The sequence below is a fragment of the Geotrypetes seraphini genome, chromosome 2, assembly GCF_902459505.1.
Source record: "Geotrypetes seraphini chromosome 2, aGeoSer1.1, whole genome shotgun sequence".
Lineage (NCBI taxonomy): Eukaryota > Metazoa > Chordata > Amphibia > Gymnophiona > Dermophiidae > Geotrypetes > Geotrypetes seraphini.
In genome coordinates, this window is record NC_047085.1 from 389,867,794 (window position 1) to 389,887,090 (window position 19,297).

A 19,297-nucleotide genomic window follows, 5' to 3' on the forward strand; every position below is an offset into this window, starting at 1 on the left:
TGTGAGGCTATTGTGTATTAAGTGTAAATATATAGTATGAAGATGAAGAACAAAACAAAGAAACAGGATAAATTATTTGATCAGCCCTTTGCTATGCTTTTAGGAAACTGACAAGTTGGACTGCTTAATAACATCTGTGAGGAGAGTTACAGGGAAGGGTGGAAAGAGTGGAACTTCAGAGAGAAAGAGAGAGAGAGAATGTGTGTGAGTGTGAGTGCGTGAATGTGTATGTGTGTGTGTGTATGTGTGTGTGTGTGTGAGTGTGTGTGTGTGTGTGTGTGTGTGTGTGTGTGTGTGTGTAAAGTTCTCAGCCCAACCAACAAACTTCCTAAATTCTGAGGGTTATTAAGCCACTGAAGCTGAAAAGAGTGTTATCTTATTTCCTTAAGTGCCAATTTGCAGAAACGAAATTCTGGTGTGTTTTTTTTTCTTTTACATTGTTTCAGATCATTGATTGAACCCTATCCACCTCATTCTCTTCTTGGTTGGCCCGAGAAAGATTTGATTTCTCAGCTAGCAGTGAGGCATAGTTGTGTCTTTCTAGAACAGAGAACACAATGGACAGAAACAGATCAGAGCCCTACACACCACTTCTTAAAAGAGCCAAATGATTAAGGTGTCTTAGGCGTGCTTTTGGACGAGAAAAAGAAAATAATTGCAGTTTATATGGTCGGTAACGCTTACATTTTTTTTTTTCTTCGATTTCCTCCTCTTAATTTTCTCTCACGTTGTGACCTGGGCAAAGCGCCCTGCTGTCTAAAAGACACTGTATAGAGTTAGACCTTTTAGGAAAACTAAGTCCAATGCCGAGGTGAATTTCAGGTCACCGCGTCTACCAAATATGAAAATGTCGCCTGGTGAACGGGCACGCCTTGTTATTTAACAAAGACTGTCAATGTGTAAGATTAATAAGAAAGAGAAAGCCCACGGTGTCACTTCACGGTCACGTTGCAGCTTGGCTTGGGATGGCATTCAAGGAGGAGAAACTGTTTCAGATATCCTCGAAGCACTTATAACTGGGTTCCAAGGACCCTGCAAACCGCTCCTGCCTTTAATCTTTTTCCCACTGGTGTGGTTTGGTGCAGGGCAAGCGTTGAAACGTTGTCCTAAATTATTTCTTAGTTTCGCCTTGAAATTTAATTTCATCCATCCAAGTGGAGACTGGTACATAGGTGCTTATGGTTCTCGGGGGAAAGGGAGATGCTATTTTTACTAACCGGGTCCACATGATTTGGACTCTAATAGGTTCTTGAAAATTAGCTACTTTTCTGACAACGCCATCATTTCAGTGAGCCGCAATCCATCTTTGGACAGTTTCAGCTGGTAAACTTTCAGTGGTGTATTGGCTCAGATAGGCCAATGCCGAATTAAAATTCTTCTGACAATAGCAGAGTCTATTTTTTGCTGTACATTAAATTATGGATTTTGTGCTGAGAGGTTGCTGTGGTGTCAGAGGAGGAACGCAAACTATTATAAGTGAGACCTAGCCATAAATCTTGCGGTGCAACATGTCTTGATGCCGTTGTGTGAGATAACACATGCGGTCTAAGGCGCTTAATTCTTGCTCATGAGAACAAAAAGCACGGAGACACGTAGCAGGCCTTTGGAGAGCCTGCCCAGAACCTCTTCACCAACAGACCCGCCAGACTCTCCTCTAACCAGTTTACAGTACAGGCACAGATGTACAGGTCTGCATTAACTCCCTTTTAACGTATTAAAATGAGATCAGGGTGCAAAGTTAATGAATCAATAATGATTTTACATGCAGCAATGACATATGCAAACAGACCTCGGAGAAGATCACTGAGATTAATGCGATTTGCACAGGCAACCTTTCAGGTATATTTTGAATGTGCTTTTCTTTGGACGAGAGCTTGACACAAGTATATCACTATGCTTAAGGCATAGTGATATATGCATACATACCTGTGAAGTAATCATCCATTGTAAGTATAATTTCTAGTAATTTCAGGGGCACCTTTGGGAACGCTTAGCGGTATTAGTTGTTTTGAATCTCTGAAACCCGCCCCCCAAAAAAAATCCCCCCCAAAACCACACCTTAAAAAAAAAAAATAGGCCTTTTCTTTTTCCTTTACTCTTTTACTTGTTTATGTAAGGATTCCTGCTTTTGCCCATATTTCTATCCGCACCTTATGAAAATTTTTTTTTAAGTAGTACATTCCCTTTTAAAAAATTACAGTAAAGCAGAAATATTTCTTTAACACAGTAAACCACTGTCTCGTCTACTTATGAATGTTAAAAAGAGAGAGAGAGCGAGCAAACAACCACGGGTTTGGGCTGTGTCCGGATTTTTTTTAATTTTTTTAATTGTTCTCCCTTTTCACTAGCCTTATCAATTAGGATAGGATAGGATCTGCCTCCATATAAGGTTTTCTTGAAACCTAGTAGAAATATGGTGATCTGGACAAGTTCTGCATCACACAGCAAGGCAAATGAACAATCCTGCGGTTAAGGATGGTAAAGGCACGCTCAGGATGGATTATATTATAGATGGTATTCAAGTACCCGTTATTCTAAATAGATGAAAATTATTCAAAAATAAACCAGGAATAATACTTGACAGGAATTCAATGAGGTTAAGCAATACTTTATTGTAAACAACCAGTGATACTAGTTTAATGTGTTTCATCAACAAATCTCTACCCAGCTTTAGTCACTTGCATATTTTCTACAGGAGCTGGAAATAAACTAAATCGCCACCATCTTTGAACAAACCATCCCAAACCAACAATATTGCAGAAGGCTATTGGTTAGTGCAGTGACCGGAAGACGCAGGGCAAGCAGGCTCGATTCCCATTGTAGCAACTTGTAACTGGGCATGTCGCTTGTCCCGGGTACAAAATAAGCCCCGATATGTAATATGTAAACCGCTTTGATTGTTACCATAGAAAAAAAGGCGGTATATCAAATCCCATCGCCTTTTCTTTTCCATGAGCTATAGAGCTCCCTCATCTATCTATTAAAAACCAACAACAGACTTTGTTAAACCCAAGATGGATTTATAGTCCACTTAGGGCTTGAGATAATTCTCCTATTTTCAAGAAACTAGTGTAGTTTGCTGTTCTTCTCCCTCCCCCCCAATCTAATTGCTCCTCATATATTAATTGTTTATCAGAACATTATATTTGCCATCGTGAGAAAACATAGCTCTCTCTATGTGTATTAGTACCATAAAAAAAATAATCCTATTCGGAGTTTTAAATTTATGATATATTGCATGACAGGTAACATAATCGTATTCTTAATTGGATCTGCGGTTTTACCTATGCCACGAGTCGCTTACCACAGCTATGCTTCGATTATTTGTGCATTGGTTGAACGGTATTTCAGTTTCCAATAATTTTTCTAAATGCTAAAATATTCCTGATAAAAAAAAAAATCAGGAGCTTCCTCTAACTAACATCCTAGTTTTGGAACCGAAACTCAAATAACATAGAAAGTACACAATGTGTGTGAGTGCTGCTGCTTTTGCTTCTTCTGGGGTTTTGTTGTGTTTTTTTTAATTGCGGCTGGCTGCCAAAACATTCATCACCTTACCATTTCCTTATCCGGGGCTCGGGTGCGGCTAGGGGATTGGCCTGGCCAGTCACGCGGGCTGCTAAGTTTGCTCACTTGACAAGTGAGGGCAGAGGAGGGACTAGCAGAGACCAGAAAAACGCCAAAACGGGAGAAAAATTAGTAAAGGGTGCAAATTGGGGGGACTTTTTTTGTGCACTTGGCAAATTAATGGCCATGAGTTCGTTTCTGATCAACTCCAGCTACCTCGAGCCCAAATTCCCGCCCTGCGAGGAGTACCCGGAGAGCGGCTGCTACCTGCAGCCTGCCAGCAGAGATTACTTGGCCAGGCAACGGGCGGAACCCGACTTCCAGCCTCCGCCGGCGGGCACCAGCCACTCCGGCTACCCCCCGGCCGTTTACCGAGGCTACCACCATGCGCCTCCCGGGCCCCGGCAGCAGCAGCAGCAGCAACCTCCGGAGCCCCCCACGGCAACAACCCTGGAGCCAAGCAGGGCTCCGCCGGAGAGGCACGGCCAGCCCGAGCGCGGGCTCCAGCGCCACGGCCCCCGGCAACCGCGTCCGCCCGAGCTCCGGACCCCTCTCCCGCTCCCTCTCCCTGCCACGCCTCGGGCCTGCGAAGCCGAGAGCGACGTCCCCGAGCCCCACCTGGCAGGACTCAAAGGCAAGGAGCCCGTGGTCTACCCTTGGATGAAGAAGGTCCACGTGAACAGCGGTAAGTTTAGACTCGGGAAAGGCCACGCTAAGCCGAGCTTAGTGCCTGCTTGCATAATGAAACTTAAAAGGACATCGGTCTGCCTCTCCTGTTCCCACTCCCTGTCTCTCTGTGATCATTTCTCCGGAGATTTATGAACGCCAAACGGCTAGGGCAGCAATTATAACTCCTCCATAAATTTAACTGCCCTGCCAGTGACTCCGGCCCCTGCGCCTTTGAAGCTTTTCTAACCCAAATGTCCATCACCATATTCTATTGCTCTCAGTTGTTGCGTAGTGTCAATAGCCTGTGATTTTTTCTTCCTGTTCTGTTCTGTAACTTGTTTGAGCTACGATGTCAAGTTATTATATAATGATTTGTATTCAATTGCTTTTTGTATTCAGTCAGTCCCAATTACAGTGGAGGAGAACCCAAACGGTCTCGAACTGCCTACACCAGACAACAAGTCTTAGAGCTGGAGAAGGAGTTTCATTTTAACCGTTACCTTACCAGACGTCGACGCATTGAGATAGCACACACACTTTGTCTTTCTGAACGTCAGGTCAAGATATGGTTTCAGAACAGAAGAATGAAATGGAAGAAAGATCACAAACTTCCTAACACAAAGATGCGCTCTGCAAACTCATCCACTGCCAGTCAACAGTCTAAAGTTCAAACACAGGGCCACCCACACCTAGATGGGTCACCCACACCAATCTCCTCAGCATTATAACTGTTTCCTCTCTCTCTGTTTTTTTTTTTTTTCTATTACTTATTCTTTTTGTAATTATTTGAACCAAATAAACTGTAAAAGTAAGGGACCTGCCCATTAAAGGGTGTACACAAGATTCAAATCTTATTGCCTACTCTGTGTAGACAATGATTAATACGGCTCCCTGCTTTTTTAACATATATATATATATATATATTTATGCAGACAATTTATGTCTTCATTCTTACAGAAGAATGAATGCAAGGTTATGTATCTGACAAAGACTAATTTGTATAAAAAGGTAAAAATAAGTGGAAAAATAAGTTAATTGTTCAGAAAGCCTTCCTAGACACTGTGCAGGGCATTGGCTTCTGCTGAGCAATTCCATGGTATGTTAGTGGATGTTTTAAGTATTTCAGTCGAAGAAGAAACCAAACAATTTTTATGCATTAAAAAACAAACAAATCACCTTTCTTTTTGAAAGAAAAGGTTAGATGTATCAGGATGTGAATAATGTGTAGTACAGTGGTATATGTGACAATTTGGTTTCTACTCGGTATTTCATTTATTTAAAATATTGTTGAGAAAGTGTTTCTTAATATATGACATCAATTAAATGACAAGGAAAGGATATTAGGTTCGTGTGCAATTTGTGGTTTATTCTGGTGTATTGTGTACAACGCCAAGTGCCGACTGATACTCCGTGTAGAATTAAATATTTCAAACTCATGTCCCTCATGTTTCCTGAGCTTTCTGCTTAGGCATCATTGAATTCACCACAATAACTGAAAAAAAAAATATTACCTTAGGTCCTAGTTAGCTATGTCTGCAAGAAAATGCTTTCTATGTTCTCTCAATCATTACAAAGTTAAACTCTATTTATGTGTAGCAGTCTTAAGGTACATATATGTTTGCAAGCCTGTAGACCTAAACAGATCTATCTGTGTACTGCTCTCACAGTTTAGTAATCGAATAAAAACCAGTCTTCATTGAAGGTCATGAGATAGCAATGGGCTTTATATGATGGCACTTGGGTTCAGTGATGGTTTATTAATATGGTTTCTGTTATACCTCAATTAACTATGAGTTGTGGAATATTCTAGTTGCCAAAATATGTTGTTTCAATATATTTTAGGAATGAGCCATTCTGAGTAATATTTTCTGAAAATAACATCACAGATCAGTTCTTAAGTTAATTCACAGAATGTTAACAGTGATGAAGGTCATAAATATATGATATATCCATGTAGGCATAAACTGATCACAAGCACTGTTTGAGAGTACCAAAGAATGAATAAGTAGGATTTCAAGGATTTATACTTGAAGCAGCACCAGAAAGCAAGGTAAGGATTTGCAGAAAATCTGCAAGTCCAAGTACACCACAATGGAATTGCCTTGATTTACACCAAAATGCTTCTAATTACATCCAAGATTGCAAAGAATGTGCCTCACCCCTTGTCTACAAAATACACTCAATGAAACAGATCAAGTGCATTATCACCCACACATAAGCACTTCTGCCATCCTAGAAAGAAGATACTTTGTTTTAGTAGAAAACCCTTTGAAAAATAATATTTTAACCGTGCAAGCACTTGTCTTATATCCTGTAATAAGTTTATTTTGATTCTGACTCTCCCACACAGAAATAGCATGCTAACCTTTTCTTTCATATGCACTAAATAGTTGCTCGCTCTAAACAAAATATTGCACCATATATTAGATATCTATAATAGATAAAATAGTTCAATCAGTGTGTCAAGCATTCCATATTTTGTTGAGGTTAATGTTAACAATATTATTCTGCAGGAAAACAATTTTAAAGCAACTTGATAATAGCAATTTCACCGAGTATCATTAATCACCTCTTACAATAAATACTTCTTTGTAATTCAACAGCAGTTCTGAAAGGCATTCTCTTGGAAAGTCTGTGAAGAGGGAGAGGATTTTCTTGGAAAAATGTGGTCACCTATACATACAGAGCATTTTGTTTGCCTGCTCAAAATATATGATTTGTTGCTGGAAGTGCCATACTGGATCGTAAAATATATAACGTTTCATCATTCCAGGTAAATATTTTCTAGTTTATCCTCCTATCTGTAATTAAATTTGATATTGAAATTATTGTTACCATCCACTTGTCCATGGAAAACACAGATGTCAAAATCTTTCGTAAGCTGATAAACCCTTTCCTTTGTTTAAAGTCCCACATTGCCTGTCCTTTGCTAGGGCAACCAGAAGAGTTCATCTAGAGGGCACATTTTCTGTTCCATTAGATGCTCTTTTTAGGAGGTACAGACTGACCCGCAAACCCTTGACCTTTAATGACACTTTTTCTGCAATTCTGTATTTGGATCGAACTGTACTTCTACTAGGCATCTACGGTCTGTTCTCTTTTCCTTCCCAGGAAGATATGAGCAAATTTTTAGTTTCTGCTCAGGCCACAAACTTGTTGTAGGTCATACGTTTTTCATTGGACTAACATTACATTTGTGGCCAGCTTTGCAAAGCTAAGCTCCTTTCATTTCTGCATTGACCTAATAAAGGTAGCATAGTTCTCAACAAATAGTCTGTGGGTCGAGATATGCAGCAAGATTTATCCCCATTTTGTGACTATGGGAAGAAAGCACAGTACATGTAGTCCAATGATTCCACCTATAATTTGTTTGATCACCTTTATATCTATGATCCAGTTGGGCTAAAAAGGAAACTGCATTACTTTAGACCAGGGATCTCAAAGTCCCTCCTTGAGGGCCGCAATCCAGTCGGGTTTTCAGGATTTCCCCAATGAATATGCATTGAAAGCAGTGCATGCACATAGATCTCATGCATATTCATTGGGGAAATCCTGAAAACCTGACTGGATTGTGGCCCTCAAGGAGGGACTTTGAGACCCCTGCTTTAGACTATTGCAGATAAAATCAGGCCTTGAACTTTTTAAGATTATATAACACCTTATGAACTAGGATTAAAAAGTACCAATCCTCAATAAAGTTTTATTGTAGAGCCTATCAGTATTCTCATTTAGTTAGAAACTAATAAGTTTCATATGAACAGTCCTACCATGGCCAATATAGTACACTGGTGGTATTCACTTCTAATCCTTTGGACCACGAACTAGTCTTGTTCTTAGGATGTCCCTAATGAATATGCATGAGATAGATTTGCATACAATAGAAACAGAATGCATACAGACATGTCTGATGTCCATCCTTGAGGATATCCTGAAACCCTGATCTGATTGTGACGCTCTAGGGTATTAACAAATATCACTAAAGTATACCATTTAGCAGTACAACAGTTGCGCATATGACAGTTTCCATAGCTATGTGTAATAACCTGCAGTGGCATAGTAAGAGGGGTCAGGGGGCAGACTACCCCAGTCATCATGGAGAGGACCCTGGCACCACTCCATCCCCATACCATGCCCTCCCTTCCCCACCCCCACGCCTCTTTAAATCTTTGCCAGTGCGAGCAACTATTCTGGCCTGTTGCTCGCGCTGGCCTGGCTCCCTCTGAAATCACTTCCGGGTTGTGGGGCCAGGAAGTGACATCAGAAGGAAAGCCAACGCTGACGTGAGCAGCAGGCTGGAGATTTAAAGAGGTATGGGGTGGGGAAGGGAGGGCATGAGTGTGGCGGGGGTGGTGTGGAAGGAGTGGGAGGGTAGAGAGGAGTGCGTGTGGGGCTCCACTGCCCCGGGCACCTCCTACCCTCGCTATGCCACAGATAACTTGGGTGTGCTAAAATACAGATGAAGAGATTTTATTATTTTGTAACCAGATGTAGAAGAAGGAGTGTAAAAGTGACATTTCTTTCAGGTTTTCTTGTCCTGTCTTATACTCCCAAGGTAATATCCAAGTGTAATGCCATCTTATCTTTAATGTTTACATTTTTGTTTTACCTATTTGGTCTTTACAAGTAATACAAACTAAATTGTACACTGCTCCACAGTATATATTCAGAAATACCCAATAAAAACCTGGTTTGCCAAAGGGTTTCTCCCATTCAATTTCTGTCCTTTATGGTTTTCATGAATCGGGCTCTGACTGACTAATTCTAATGCTTGCAAATGGTAGGACTGTGATATAGGATTCTTTAAGCTCCTAATAATATTCAGATATCAATTTCAAGTTCTTATCTTGCAAGTTGTATTTAGATTTGTCTACTGGATAAAAAACATGTAGCATATTTATAATGAGACTTAACTGCTAGCATTGTAGTCTTATTACATGTGATGGTATGCAATGAATTACTTTAGTGGAATCACTAATAAATGCTGGTCTAGTATACAATGATTTTTAAAGTTCTTAAATCTTTCACATACTTGCAATCTTTGCCAAGCCTGACCTGGATGGCCCGAGTCGCCCGTCGAGACCTTGCTAGATTGGTCTCTGAGGGGGAGGGGGGAGGAAGAAACCTGTAGACCAGCATTACCCTAGACTCTTGCTCTCATGGTGGGGTCAGGTGGAATATAATTTTGATTTGTCAAATTGCAATGTTTTTGTAGCTCGGGAGGTGAAGCAATTGTTAATTGCTTATTTACTTGTCCCAATAAACAAAGCTGCGGCCTGGTTATGACCATCAATAAAGAGTCTGTGGTTTATTTATGGTTGTCATTATTATTGAGGTTATATGAGATTTGATAAACAGGAAAGTGAGAAGGTTTGGTGTACAAGAAGATAAGGGGGTGATGGGGGAGGCTGGGCGACAACTGGGCCATTCCAGATCCATATGTTATGATCAGTGCAAGAGCAGAAAAAGGGGGGGTGGGTAGTGCAGGCAGGGGAGGGGAAAAGCTGTAAGGAAATATTTCTTTCTTCCTGGTAGCTTCAATTTGATTGGGCAGAAGCTGGAGAGTAAGGGGTTATGGGAGGGAGTATAAAAGTTGTGATCTCCAAGACTCGGGACCCTTCCCTGCTTCTCGGAGATGGCTTTCCCTCCATTCCACCCAATCATTTGAGGATGGTTGGGTGTAGTGCTGGGGGCTTGGAATGTTGCAGCAGTGGTAATCCCGAGCTACTGGTATTGGGCTCATCAGGTGATGAGCAGCTAATTGGATGTAAGCACTAAGAGCAGTTGGCTATTTGGGTCAGGTGACCCAGAAAAGGGGCATGGAGGTCCTTGCCACCAGCAGGCCTTAGCTGACACAGAAGTGTCAGGGAACTATAACTTGGGTTATTCTGTTACACTTGTTGGTAGCTGGGGAGGGGTTATTCTGTTGTTGTTTGCATAAAATTGTGTTTCCATTAAACAGAGCTGTGGCCTGGTTTTCTTTCCATTGAAAGTGTCTGTTGGCTGATTTACAATACACTCTTGGGAAAAAGTATGCAAATGTTTTTATGATGCTGATGGCAGATGGGTGTGAGGTAATGAGAGAGTAAAGAAAAAAGGGGGAAGGGGTATCTAGGTCCAACTGGGCCATTCCAGATCCAGGTGTTATATCGAGAACTACCATGTTATTGTCTTGCTTACCAATATTCCTCTTGATATATCAATAATAACATGATTACATTTGCATATCCAGTTTTGAAATTCTTTTGCAATCCAAGTACCCTAAATGTGCTTCAGACCACTCACTTCACCGACGGCTCTCTGAAGGTCCTTTCACTGAAGTGTAGTAATGGTTTGCACATACTGTGCTATAAGGGTCATATTGTATATATGACACCCAAAAAATTGATGGCAATTAGAATAGTGCTTAGCACATTTTATAGAATCATACTAAGCACCAATGCACGTCAAAACTTTTAGGCGCACCAAGGAAAACCAGGCCTAAATAAATCCCTGTGCCTAACTTGTCATGCACTGGACATATTCCGTAATAGTGTGCACAAATTCTAGGAATGCCCATAATCCATTCATGCTCCTCCTCCAGCCACACCCCCTTTTTAGATTTGTGCACTAGAATGGACATGCAGCACTTTAGAGAATATGTCAACCAAGTTGGTTGGTAATTTATAGTTAGTGCTAATTAACATCAATTATGAGGGATTAATTGCCATTTATCAACACTGATTAGGCTCGTATACAATTAAGTTGTGTGCACTGAATTGTATGCACAACATAAGACACAAAATACAGAGCTTGGGGGTAAGTGCCACAATTACCATGGAAAATGCAAAGCCTGTGTGGTAACAGCTGCGATCATTCCCAGCATCTTCCTTTACAGTTGCCACAGAGAAAAAAATGCTTTAGCACTGCGGTATATATAATGACATCATAGATGCACCAACCACCTCCTATTTAGACGTACATCTGTGCTATCTGTAAGTCATCCATGCCCTTTTCTGTTTCATAACAAGATATGCATAGCGTGACCATTTATTTTTTTCATCAAAAGGGGACATCTATTAATTGTCAGTCCCGCCCCCAATTCCACCCCAGCCCCACCCCAATCCCACCCTAGCTCCACCCCAACCCTGCCCTAGCCCCACCCCCAATCCCGCCCCCAATTTCTTCCATTCATTTTTCATGTACACATATCTTATTAATTCATAATGGTAACCATAAAATTTTAAAAAACTACAAAGCACACTATATGCAGAGAAAATGTTAATTATCATATATGTTTGGGGGGTTTTCAAAGATGTCAAGGCAAATGACTTTCAAATATGCAATGTCACCTCAGTAACTAAAGAAAAATAGACAAATATAGTGCAAAATATAGACAGCAGATATAAATTCTCAAAACTGACACGTTTTGATCACTAAATTAAAAATAAAATCATTTTTCCTACCTTTGTTGTCTTGTGATTTCATGAGTCTGTTTGTGTTTCATTCTGTCTGTGTATCCTTTCTTTTGATCTTTCTTTCTGCACTCAGGCCCAACAATTGTCCCTTTCTATTCCCTCCCTCCTTCCTTCCCATGTCCTTAGTGCCCCCAGAGCCTCCTTCCCATGTCCTTAGTGCCCCCAGTACCTCCTTCCTGTGTCCTTAGTGCCCCCAGTGCCTCCATCCTGTGACCTTAGTGCCCCCAGTGCTTCCATCCTGTGTCATTAGTGCCCCCAGTGCCTCCGTCCTGTGTCCTTAGTGCCCCTTCCTATGTCTTTAGTGCCCCCAGTGCCTCCTTCCCATGTTCTTAGTGCCCCTTCTTGTCCTTAGTGCCCCCAGTACTTCCTTCCCATGTCTTTAGTGCCCCCAGTGCCTCCTTCCCAAGTCCTTAGTGCCCCTTCCCATGTCTTTAGTGCCCCCAGTGCCTTCTTCCCATGTCATTAGTGACCCCAGTGCCTCCTTCCCAAGTCCTTAGTGCCCCTTCCCATGTCTTTAGTGCCCCCAGTGCCTCCTTCCCATGTCTTTATTGTCCCCAGTGCCTCCTTCCTAAGTCCTTAGTGCTCCTTCCCATGTCTTTAGTGCCCCCAGTGCCTCCTTCCCATGTCTTTAGTGCCCCCAGTGCCTCCTTCCCATGTCTTTAGTGCCCCCAGTGCCTCCTTCCCATGTCTTTAGTGCCCCCAGTGCCTCCTTCCCATGTCTTTAGTGCCCCCAGTGCCTCCTTCCCATGTCTTTAGTGCCCCCAGTGCCTCCTTCCTATGTCTTTAGTGCCCCCAGTGCCTCCTTCCTATGTCCCTCTCACTGCCTTCCACTCTTTGCCCCCCCCCCCAAGCCAGCCTGCCTGTCTACCTCTCTCCCTCCCTCCCTGGCCAAAGCCACGCTTCCTGCCTGTCTACCACTCTCCCTCCTTCCCTCCCTGGCCAAAGCCAGCCTGCTTGCCTGCCTACCTCTCTCCTTCCCTTCCTGCCGCAAAAAAAAAAAAAAAGCCTCCCCATCTTTCCCCCTGTCTGCTGCTCTTACTGCCCTGCCGCTACAGCTGCTAAACCCGACAAGAAGTCTTCTTTCCGACGTCAATTCTGACGTCGGAGAGGACATTGTGGGCCAGCCAGGCAGTGATTGGCTGGCCCAGAACGTCCTCTCCGACGTCAGAATTGATGTCGGAAAGAAGACTTCCTGTCGGGTTTAGCAGCTGTAGCGGCAGGGCAGTAAAAGCAGCAGACAGGGGGAAAGATGGGGAGGTTTTTTTTTTTTTTGCAGCAGGGAGGGACAGGAAGTGATTGCCTGTCTCGTTGTTCCCGAGCACAGCTTCGGGACGCTGTCCCTGAAAACAGGACATTTCGGCGTCCCGAAGCTTTCTGTGGGGACAACAGGACAGGAGGTCTGAAAACGGGACCGTCCCGTTCAAAACAGGACGTATGGTCACCTTAGATATGCAGGTAGTATGGGATGTCATACCAGTACGATAGCAGTTAGCAGAGCCATGCAAGATAAATCCAGGGTGTGAAATAAATCAAGGTGCAAGATAAATAGAAATAAATAAATATTTTGGGATTTATCTTGCACCTTTTTTCAGGAGTAACTCAAGGTGTGCTCTATTATGTACACTAGGTATTCCTCTATACCTGAAGGGCTTACAATCCAAGGGGCCCTTTTATTAAGCTGCGTTATCTGTTAATATGCTTAATACAGAAAAAAAAGCTTAGTGCTGGACACGCTAATGCATTCCACATTAGTTTTTGGAAATGTATGAGTTATTAATGTGCTTTTTTTGAGTGGGTGTGTCAGGGGCAGAGAGTGGGCATTCCTGAGCTAACCATGTACATTACTGCACACAAACCGATTAAACAGGAGCCCTTACTGCAGTGGTTCCCAACCCTGTCCTGGAGGACCACCAGGCCAATCGGGTTTTTAGGCTAGCCCTAATGAATATGCATGAGAGAGATTTGCATAAAATGGAAGTGAGAGGCATGCAAATCTGCTCCATGCATATTCATTAGGGCTAGCCTGAAAACCCGTTTGGCCTGGTGGTCCTCCAGGACAGGGTTGGGAAACACTGCCTTACTGCCTACAAAATAGGTGGCAATAAGTGCTGCATAATTTTTTTTAAAAATGGCCATGCCCTAATGCTAACCTTAGTACATATCCAAAAATTAAAATAATAGATTAAAAGGCTGTAAAAATGGCCTTAGGATGCGGTAAAACTGCATAAGGCTATTTGTTACTGCAGCTTAGGAAAATGAACTCTGAGGAAATGCTCAAGATCACAAGGAGCAGCAGTGAGATTTGATTTGGACTTTCCTGGTTGCAGTGGCGTACCTAGGGTATGTGACACCCGGGGCCAATCATTTTTTTAACACCCCCAATATAAAAAGGGATCAGAAGAGCACCCCCTAAGAGCTGCACCCGGGGTGGACTCCCCCCCCCCCCCGGCTTCTCCTCCCTCCTTGGTACGCCATTGCCTGAGGAAGAGGATTTTGGTCTTCAAAAGTTAGTAACAAAATGTATTAAAATTAGTCCAATAAAAAGATTACCTTATTTTCAGTTTCTATTTATAAATGTTTATCAATACAGCTACAATACTACTTTATTTACAGCAACAAAAACATTTTTTTTACCTTTTTGTCATCTTTGGTTTCTGCTTTCCTCATCTTCTCATCACTATCCATTCCACCCAGTGTTTGCCCTCTTTCTCTGTCCTTTCCATTTGTCTCTTTCTGGCTCTACTCCCTTCCCCATGATATGGCATCTCTCCCTTCTCCTTTCTTTCCCTCCTTCCCACCCTAATTCACCCCATGGTCTGTCATCTGCTTCCCTTCTCCCATGTCCTGGGATCTCTCTTCTCCTTCCATCATTCCCTCTTCCGCCATGATCTGGCATTTCCTTTTCTTCCTTTCCTCCCTCCCTTCATTCCTTCCCGATGGTCTTGCATCTCAATCTCCTTCCCTTCCCCCATGCCCTAGCATCTCTCTCTTCCCTTCCATCTCTACCTCTCCCTTCATGCTCTGGTATCTCCTCTCTTTCCTTTCCCTCCTTTCTCCCTGATCTGGTATCTCTGTCATCTTCCCTTCCCCCCATTTTGTGGCATCTCTTCCTCCCCCTCCATGGCTTGGCATCTCCTTTCCTTCCTTCCCCATGGTCTGGCATCTCCCTTCCCTGGTCTTCCTTCTCCCTCCCTCCCTTTCCCCAATCGGGTACAGCATTTCTCTCCCTCTCCCCTCTCTCCCTCCCTTTATCACCCTGCAGAGCAACATTCACAATTCACTGCTCATGTTGGCATTGGACCTGCTGGGTCCTGCCTTCATGGAAACAGGAAGTAGGCGGGACCTGGCAGAAAGGAAGGCCTGACAACGACAACAGCAGTGAATTGTGAACACTGCTGCTGCTGCCGGGAAGAAGTTCTTGATGCCAGTGTCGACCCTTAGAGGAGTCATTGGAGCACCCCCTTATGGGCTGCACCTCGGATGGACCACCCCTCCCCCCCGCCCCACTTTGGTATGTCACTGCCTAGTTGTCAGCCTTTTGCTTCAACCACTAGGCTATACTTCCATGCCATGTGCTAATTTATGTGATAACTGCTTACTGTATATCAGTAAAAAGGGCTTTTATGTTCAAAAAGTAGTAAGAAGACATCATATGTTTTCTGCATTCTTTTTTGTAATCCCCCCCCCAAAAAAAAATTAATGTATAGATAATGGACCTTCAAATCTGAGAAATACATGGTGTATGGAAAAAATGAAACCTTAACATTTTTCCAAATAACCCAAAAATGTCCTAATGCAGCAGAAATGTCTGCTTGAAATTCAAGACATTTCTGAGTACTTTATTTTTCAGCACGATGGAGCTCCAAAACACTTGAGCTCTTAATTATTGAAGCCCTATAATTCATTGAGCTAGAAGGAGGATACTTTGAACACAAATTATGAATTAACCAAGGAAAACTACCCATTATACTAATGAATTTTCAAAGGTCATATTAAACAATTGCAAAATATTTTCAAACTATGTAATGGATCCTGGTTTTTCTGGATGCCATGTAGATATCTGCATTGATATTCTTCCATAGAGTAATATCACCATGATAATATCATGATTAGTCCATTTTGAGCATATATCTCATATATCTTACATCCAGGGCCAGTGCAAAGATATTGGGTGCTCTAAGCAAACATTTGGCCTTATACTTTTCCCCCTCTTCAGTTAACTTCCAGATCCCCTAATCTGCTCCCACCCTCTCCGGCACATACACACACACATACCTTAGGGGCAATTTCCAAAAGTCATTTATTTATTACAAGATCTCACTTTCTAAGCAGTGTACTAGGAGGGGTGTTGAAAAGTTCTTAGCCCAACTAAGAAGAGAATGATGTGGATATGGTTCAATCAATGAGCTGAAACTGTCAAAACAGAGAAGTTCTTTTCTGCAAATTGACACTTAGGGCTCCTTTTACTAAGCTGCGGTAGCGTTTTTAGAGCGCGCTGCTCCCTGCGCTATGCGGAAAAACTAACGCCAGCTTCATGGAGGCATTGGCATCTAGCGCGCGTGGCATTGCAGCGTGTGCGAAAACCACTAGCGCAGCTTAGTAAAAGGAGCCCTTAACGAAATAAGATAACACTTTTTTCAGCTACAGTGGCAAAATAGTGCTCAGAATTCAGGAAGTTGATTGGCTGGGCTGAGAATGTTTCAGCGCCCCCTTGCATATAACACATAAAGCTTATAAAATACATTAAAAAAACATAAAAATCAATGCAAAATTAAATATTCACAAAAGAAAATGTGATATTTGAAAATTGCTCACTTGTCTTTCAGGGAAAAGTATGCATTAATAGCTTCTTGAGTTTGTGGTTTGTGTGGCTCTCCAGTTTGTTTTATTTTCATTGCAGCTGCTCTTTTCTGTCCCCCTCCCCCCTGAAGTTACTGCACTAGGTGACTGCCTAGTCTTACTTAATAGTTGGACTAGACGTACACCACAATTTCCTTTGCATAAACATCCCAGAGTCACATCGTTAACATTGTTTAAAAAAGTATTCTCAAAAAATGTCCAATTATTTTCAGTGATATTTCCCTCTCTGTGCTTTAGAATCAGCTACTTTTCATTCTTCCATCTCTATAGAATATTCTGGGCTCCTTTTATTAAGGTGCACTAACCAATTTAGTGCACGCTAAATGCTAAGATGCCCATAGGATATAATGGATGCCTTAGCATTTAGCACGCGCTAATCTTTAGTGTGCGTTAAATTGGTTAACGTACCTTAATAAAAGGACCCCTCTATAATTTATCCTTTATGTGTACTTAAGATCTATAAAGGTGGAGGAATGAAAAGTGGATAGATTTGTAGGCTTTGAGATATATGCAGTGTTGAGATGAAGGTATTATTGAAAATAAGTAAAAATATATATGATAATTTTTAAGAATATTCATCAGATGACACATTGGGATATTTATACTACAGAATATTTTGGGTATATACAGAGTTGAATCTTTGAATTAGAGGGTATATGCATGATATGGTCTAATAACTTATCAGTTTCTCCTGAGTGGTTTGGATTATTACCAGTATGATGCATTCAAAAAGTGGTACATTCTAAGATACTGTTAAAATGGAAGGCCTAAAGATATCTTACATGGGCTCCTGAACAGATTCATGGAGAGGAAAACAAAAAAGCTAGTAGAGAAATATTCTCTATTTATTTGATTTCAGTGACATAGAACAGTGTTGCAATATGTTTACTAACAATAAAATACAGTTAATAAAGTCTACTTTATAAAAAAAATAAAAGAAAGAATCAATTTTATTTTATATGGCAGTTACAAACTGCTTCAGGAGATGTGCTCAGTATGGAGTTAGTACATTGCAGATTTATATGTCATTAATCCTTAACCGTTTATCAAAGATTTATATTTGTGGATAAAGTAGCAAAGATTGTTACAGTTAATTGTGCAGGCGAATACTGCTGCAATCATGGGAAGGTGCTACCCCTTGGGTTGAGAATGCAATTGCAATCCTTGAAGTCACGTGACTCATTAAATAATTAATGCAGGGAGGAATGTAAGTGTGGTAGTTGGCTAGCAATAGGAGTCATTCTCTCACTGGTGGAACCCGACATCCTCTTTAAGTAATAATATTAATCAATAAACCCAGAAACAAAACAAAGCCATCCCAGCTAAATTCAAAACGATTTTAATTTTCCTAAGAAAGGAATAGGGTCTATATCGGTAAGTATGAGCAGTTTCATTGTCTTCCTTGTGTTGGCTTGTTGATTTTGATCTCCTTATTTACATGCTGCATTTTTGAAATGTGAAATCTTTTGTTTGAGCTGGCCTATGTTAAATGTTCTGTCTTTTGCTAAAATTACTATTACCAATCCAAACACATTTTTAATGTTCTAATTCACACTGAAAGCTTGGATACCACAGTGCAGGATTACTGCTTTGTTCAGTTCTCTTGGCATCAATAAATCAGGAGCCGGGCCAAAGAAGCAATGGAGAGGCAGTAACCATTTGAATGGAAAAGTCCTGGGTAAATTTCTCTCTAACTCAGTAGTCTGAACGATTTATGTATGAAGTTAAAGTGCAGCAAGTAGGGGATATAGGAATAACAAGACAAGAAGTTTGGGAAAATAGGTTTAATGCACCCTAAACATCTTTCTGGAAAAGTTTATTATAGATGATTATGGCTACGTTAATTATTTCTATGTGAAAATCATTAGCCCTTAAAGGAAAATAATTAAGCATGCAAGGTTCATATTTTAAGCTAAAAGTTGCAGATTGCATTTTATATCGTGTTTGGAAGGAATTGCATCACACATTAAAAGTACTAATAATCTTTTTGCATAAATGTGAACTATCAAATTTTTGTGGAACTCTACAGATACTTATGATACATACAAAGGGAAAAAATGCATATACGCCACCAGTCTACAGTTTACTTGCTGTTACTTGTGTTTATTTTGAATGTCAGGTCCCAGAACGTCTTGCTTAAATAGTTTGGCAAGCATGGTTTACGTAGGTTTATCGAAGTAGAGCAAAAATATTATCTGCAAATGCTCTTCATAAACTCCCTTCAAGAAAATGTTCAACAGTAAGAAAAAACAGTCTTTAAACAACCTCATTATTAAGCCATTAACAATTCAATGCATCTTTATTTGTGTAGAAAAGTAACACAAATGCACAATTAATGCAACTGGTGCAACACATATATTGCATGAAGCAAACACACACACACACACACTCTACCCCCCCCCCTCTCTCTCTCCCTCACTCCCTCACTCTTACACACACTCACACACACAAAAAATCATTCCCAGCCTTCTGTGGCATTTGTTTGTTTTATCGACAGACCACCGCTGAAGATAAGAGTACATATACTGAAATGCAATCTGCTCCTTTAATCTCTCAATGATGTTTTTTTTCTTTGATAGAGAGCAGAAATAGTAGGCATCTAAAACAGAAAAATTACCCCACCTTTCACAGTTCTCTGCACACAACAATCCTGTCAGGTTTTTTTGTGTGTGTTATTATTATTATTTGTCTCTAGCAAAAATATTACCTGTGTTTTGACTTTAACTTTTCTAAATAGTGGGATCCTA

At 41.3% G+C, this 19,297-nt stretch overlaps 2 protein-coding genes across 3 annotated transcripts in view; both read left to right on the forward strand.

The window, feature by feature from the left end:
- The window catches only part of HOXA3 (homeobox A3), a 53,086-nt gene that overhangs the window by 16,306 nt on the left and 17,483 nt on the right, over positions 1-19,297 (forward strand). The window contains exons 1-2 of one of the 2 annotated variants that reach the window (XM_033930776.1): positions 6,161-6,286; positions 6,840-7,009. The gene's annotated coding sequence lies outside the window, so the exon portion shown is untranslated. Of the gene's footprint in view, positions 1-6,160; positions 6,287-6,839; positions 7,010-19,297 lie in introns of those variants that run through there. The other variant, XM_033930775.1, reaches the window with a different exon arrangement.
- Positions 3,560-5,579, forward strand: HOXA4 (homeobox A4). Its single transcript, XM_033930786.1, has 2 exons — positions 3,560-4,252; positions 4,636-5,579. The coding sequence occupies exons 1-2, from the start codon at positions 3,748-3,750 to the stop codon at positions 4,962-4,964; spliced, it is 834 nt and encodes a 277-aa protein (XP_033786677.1). The 5' UTR covers positions 3,560-3,747; the 3' UTR covers positions 4,965-5,579.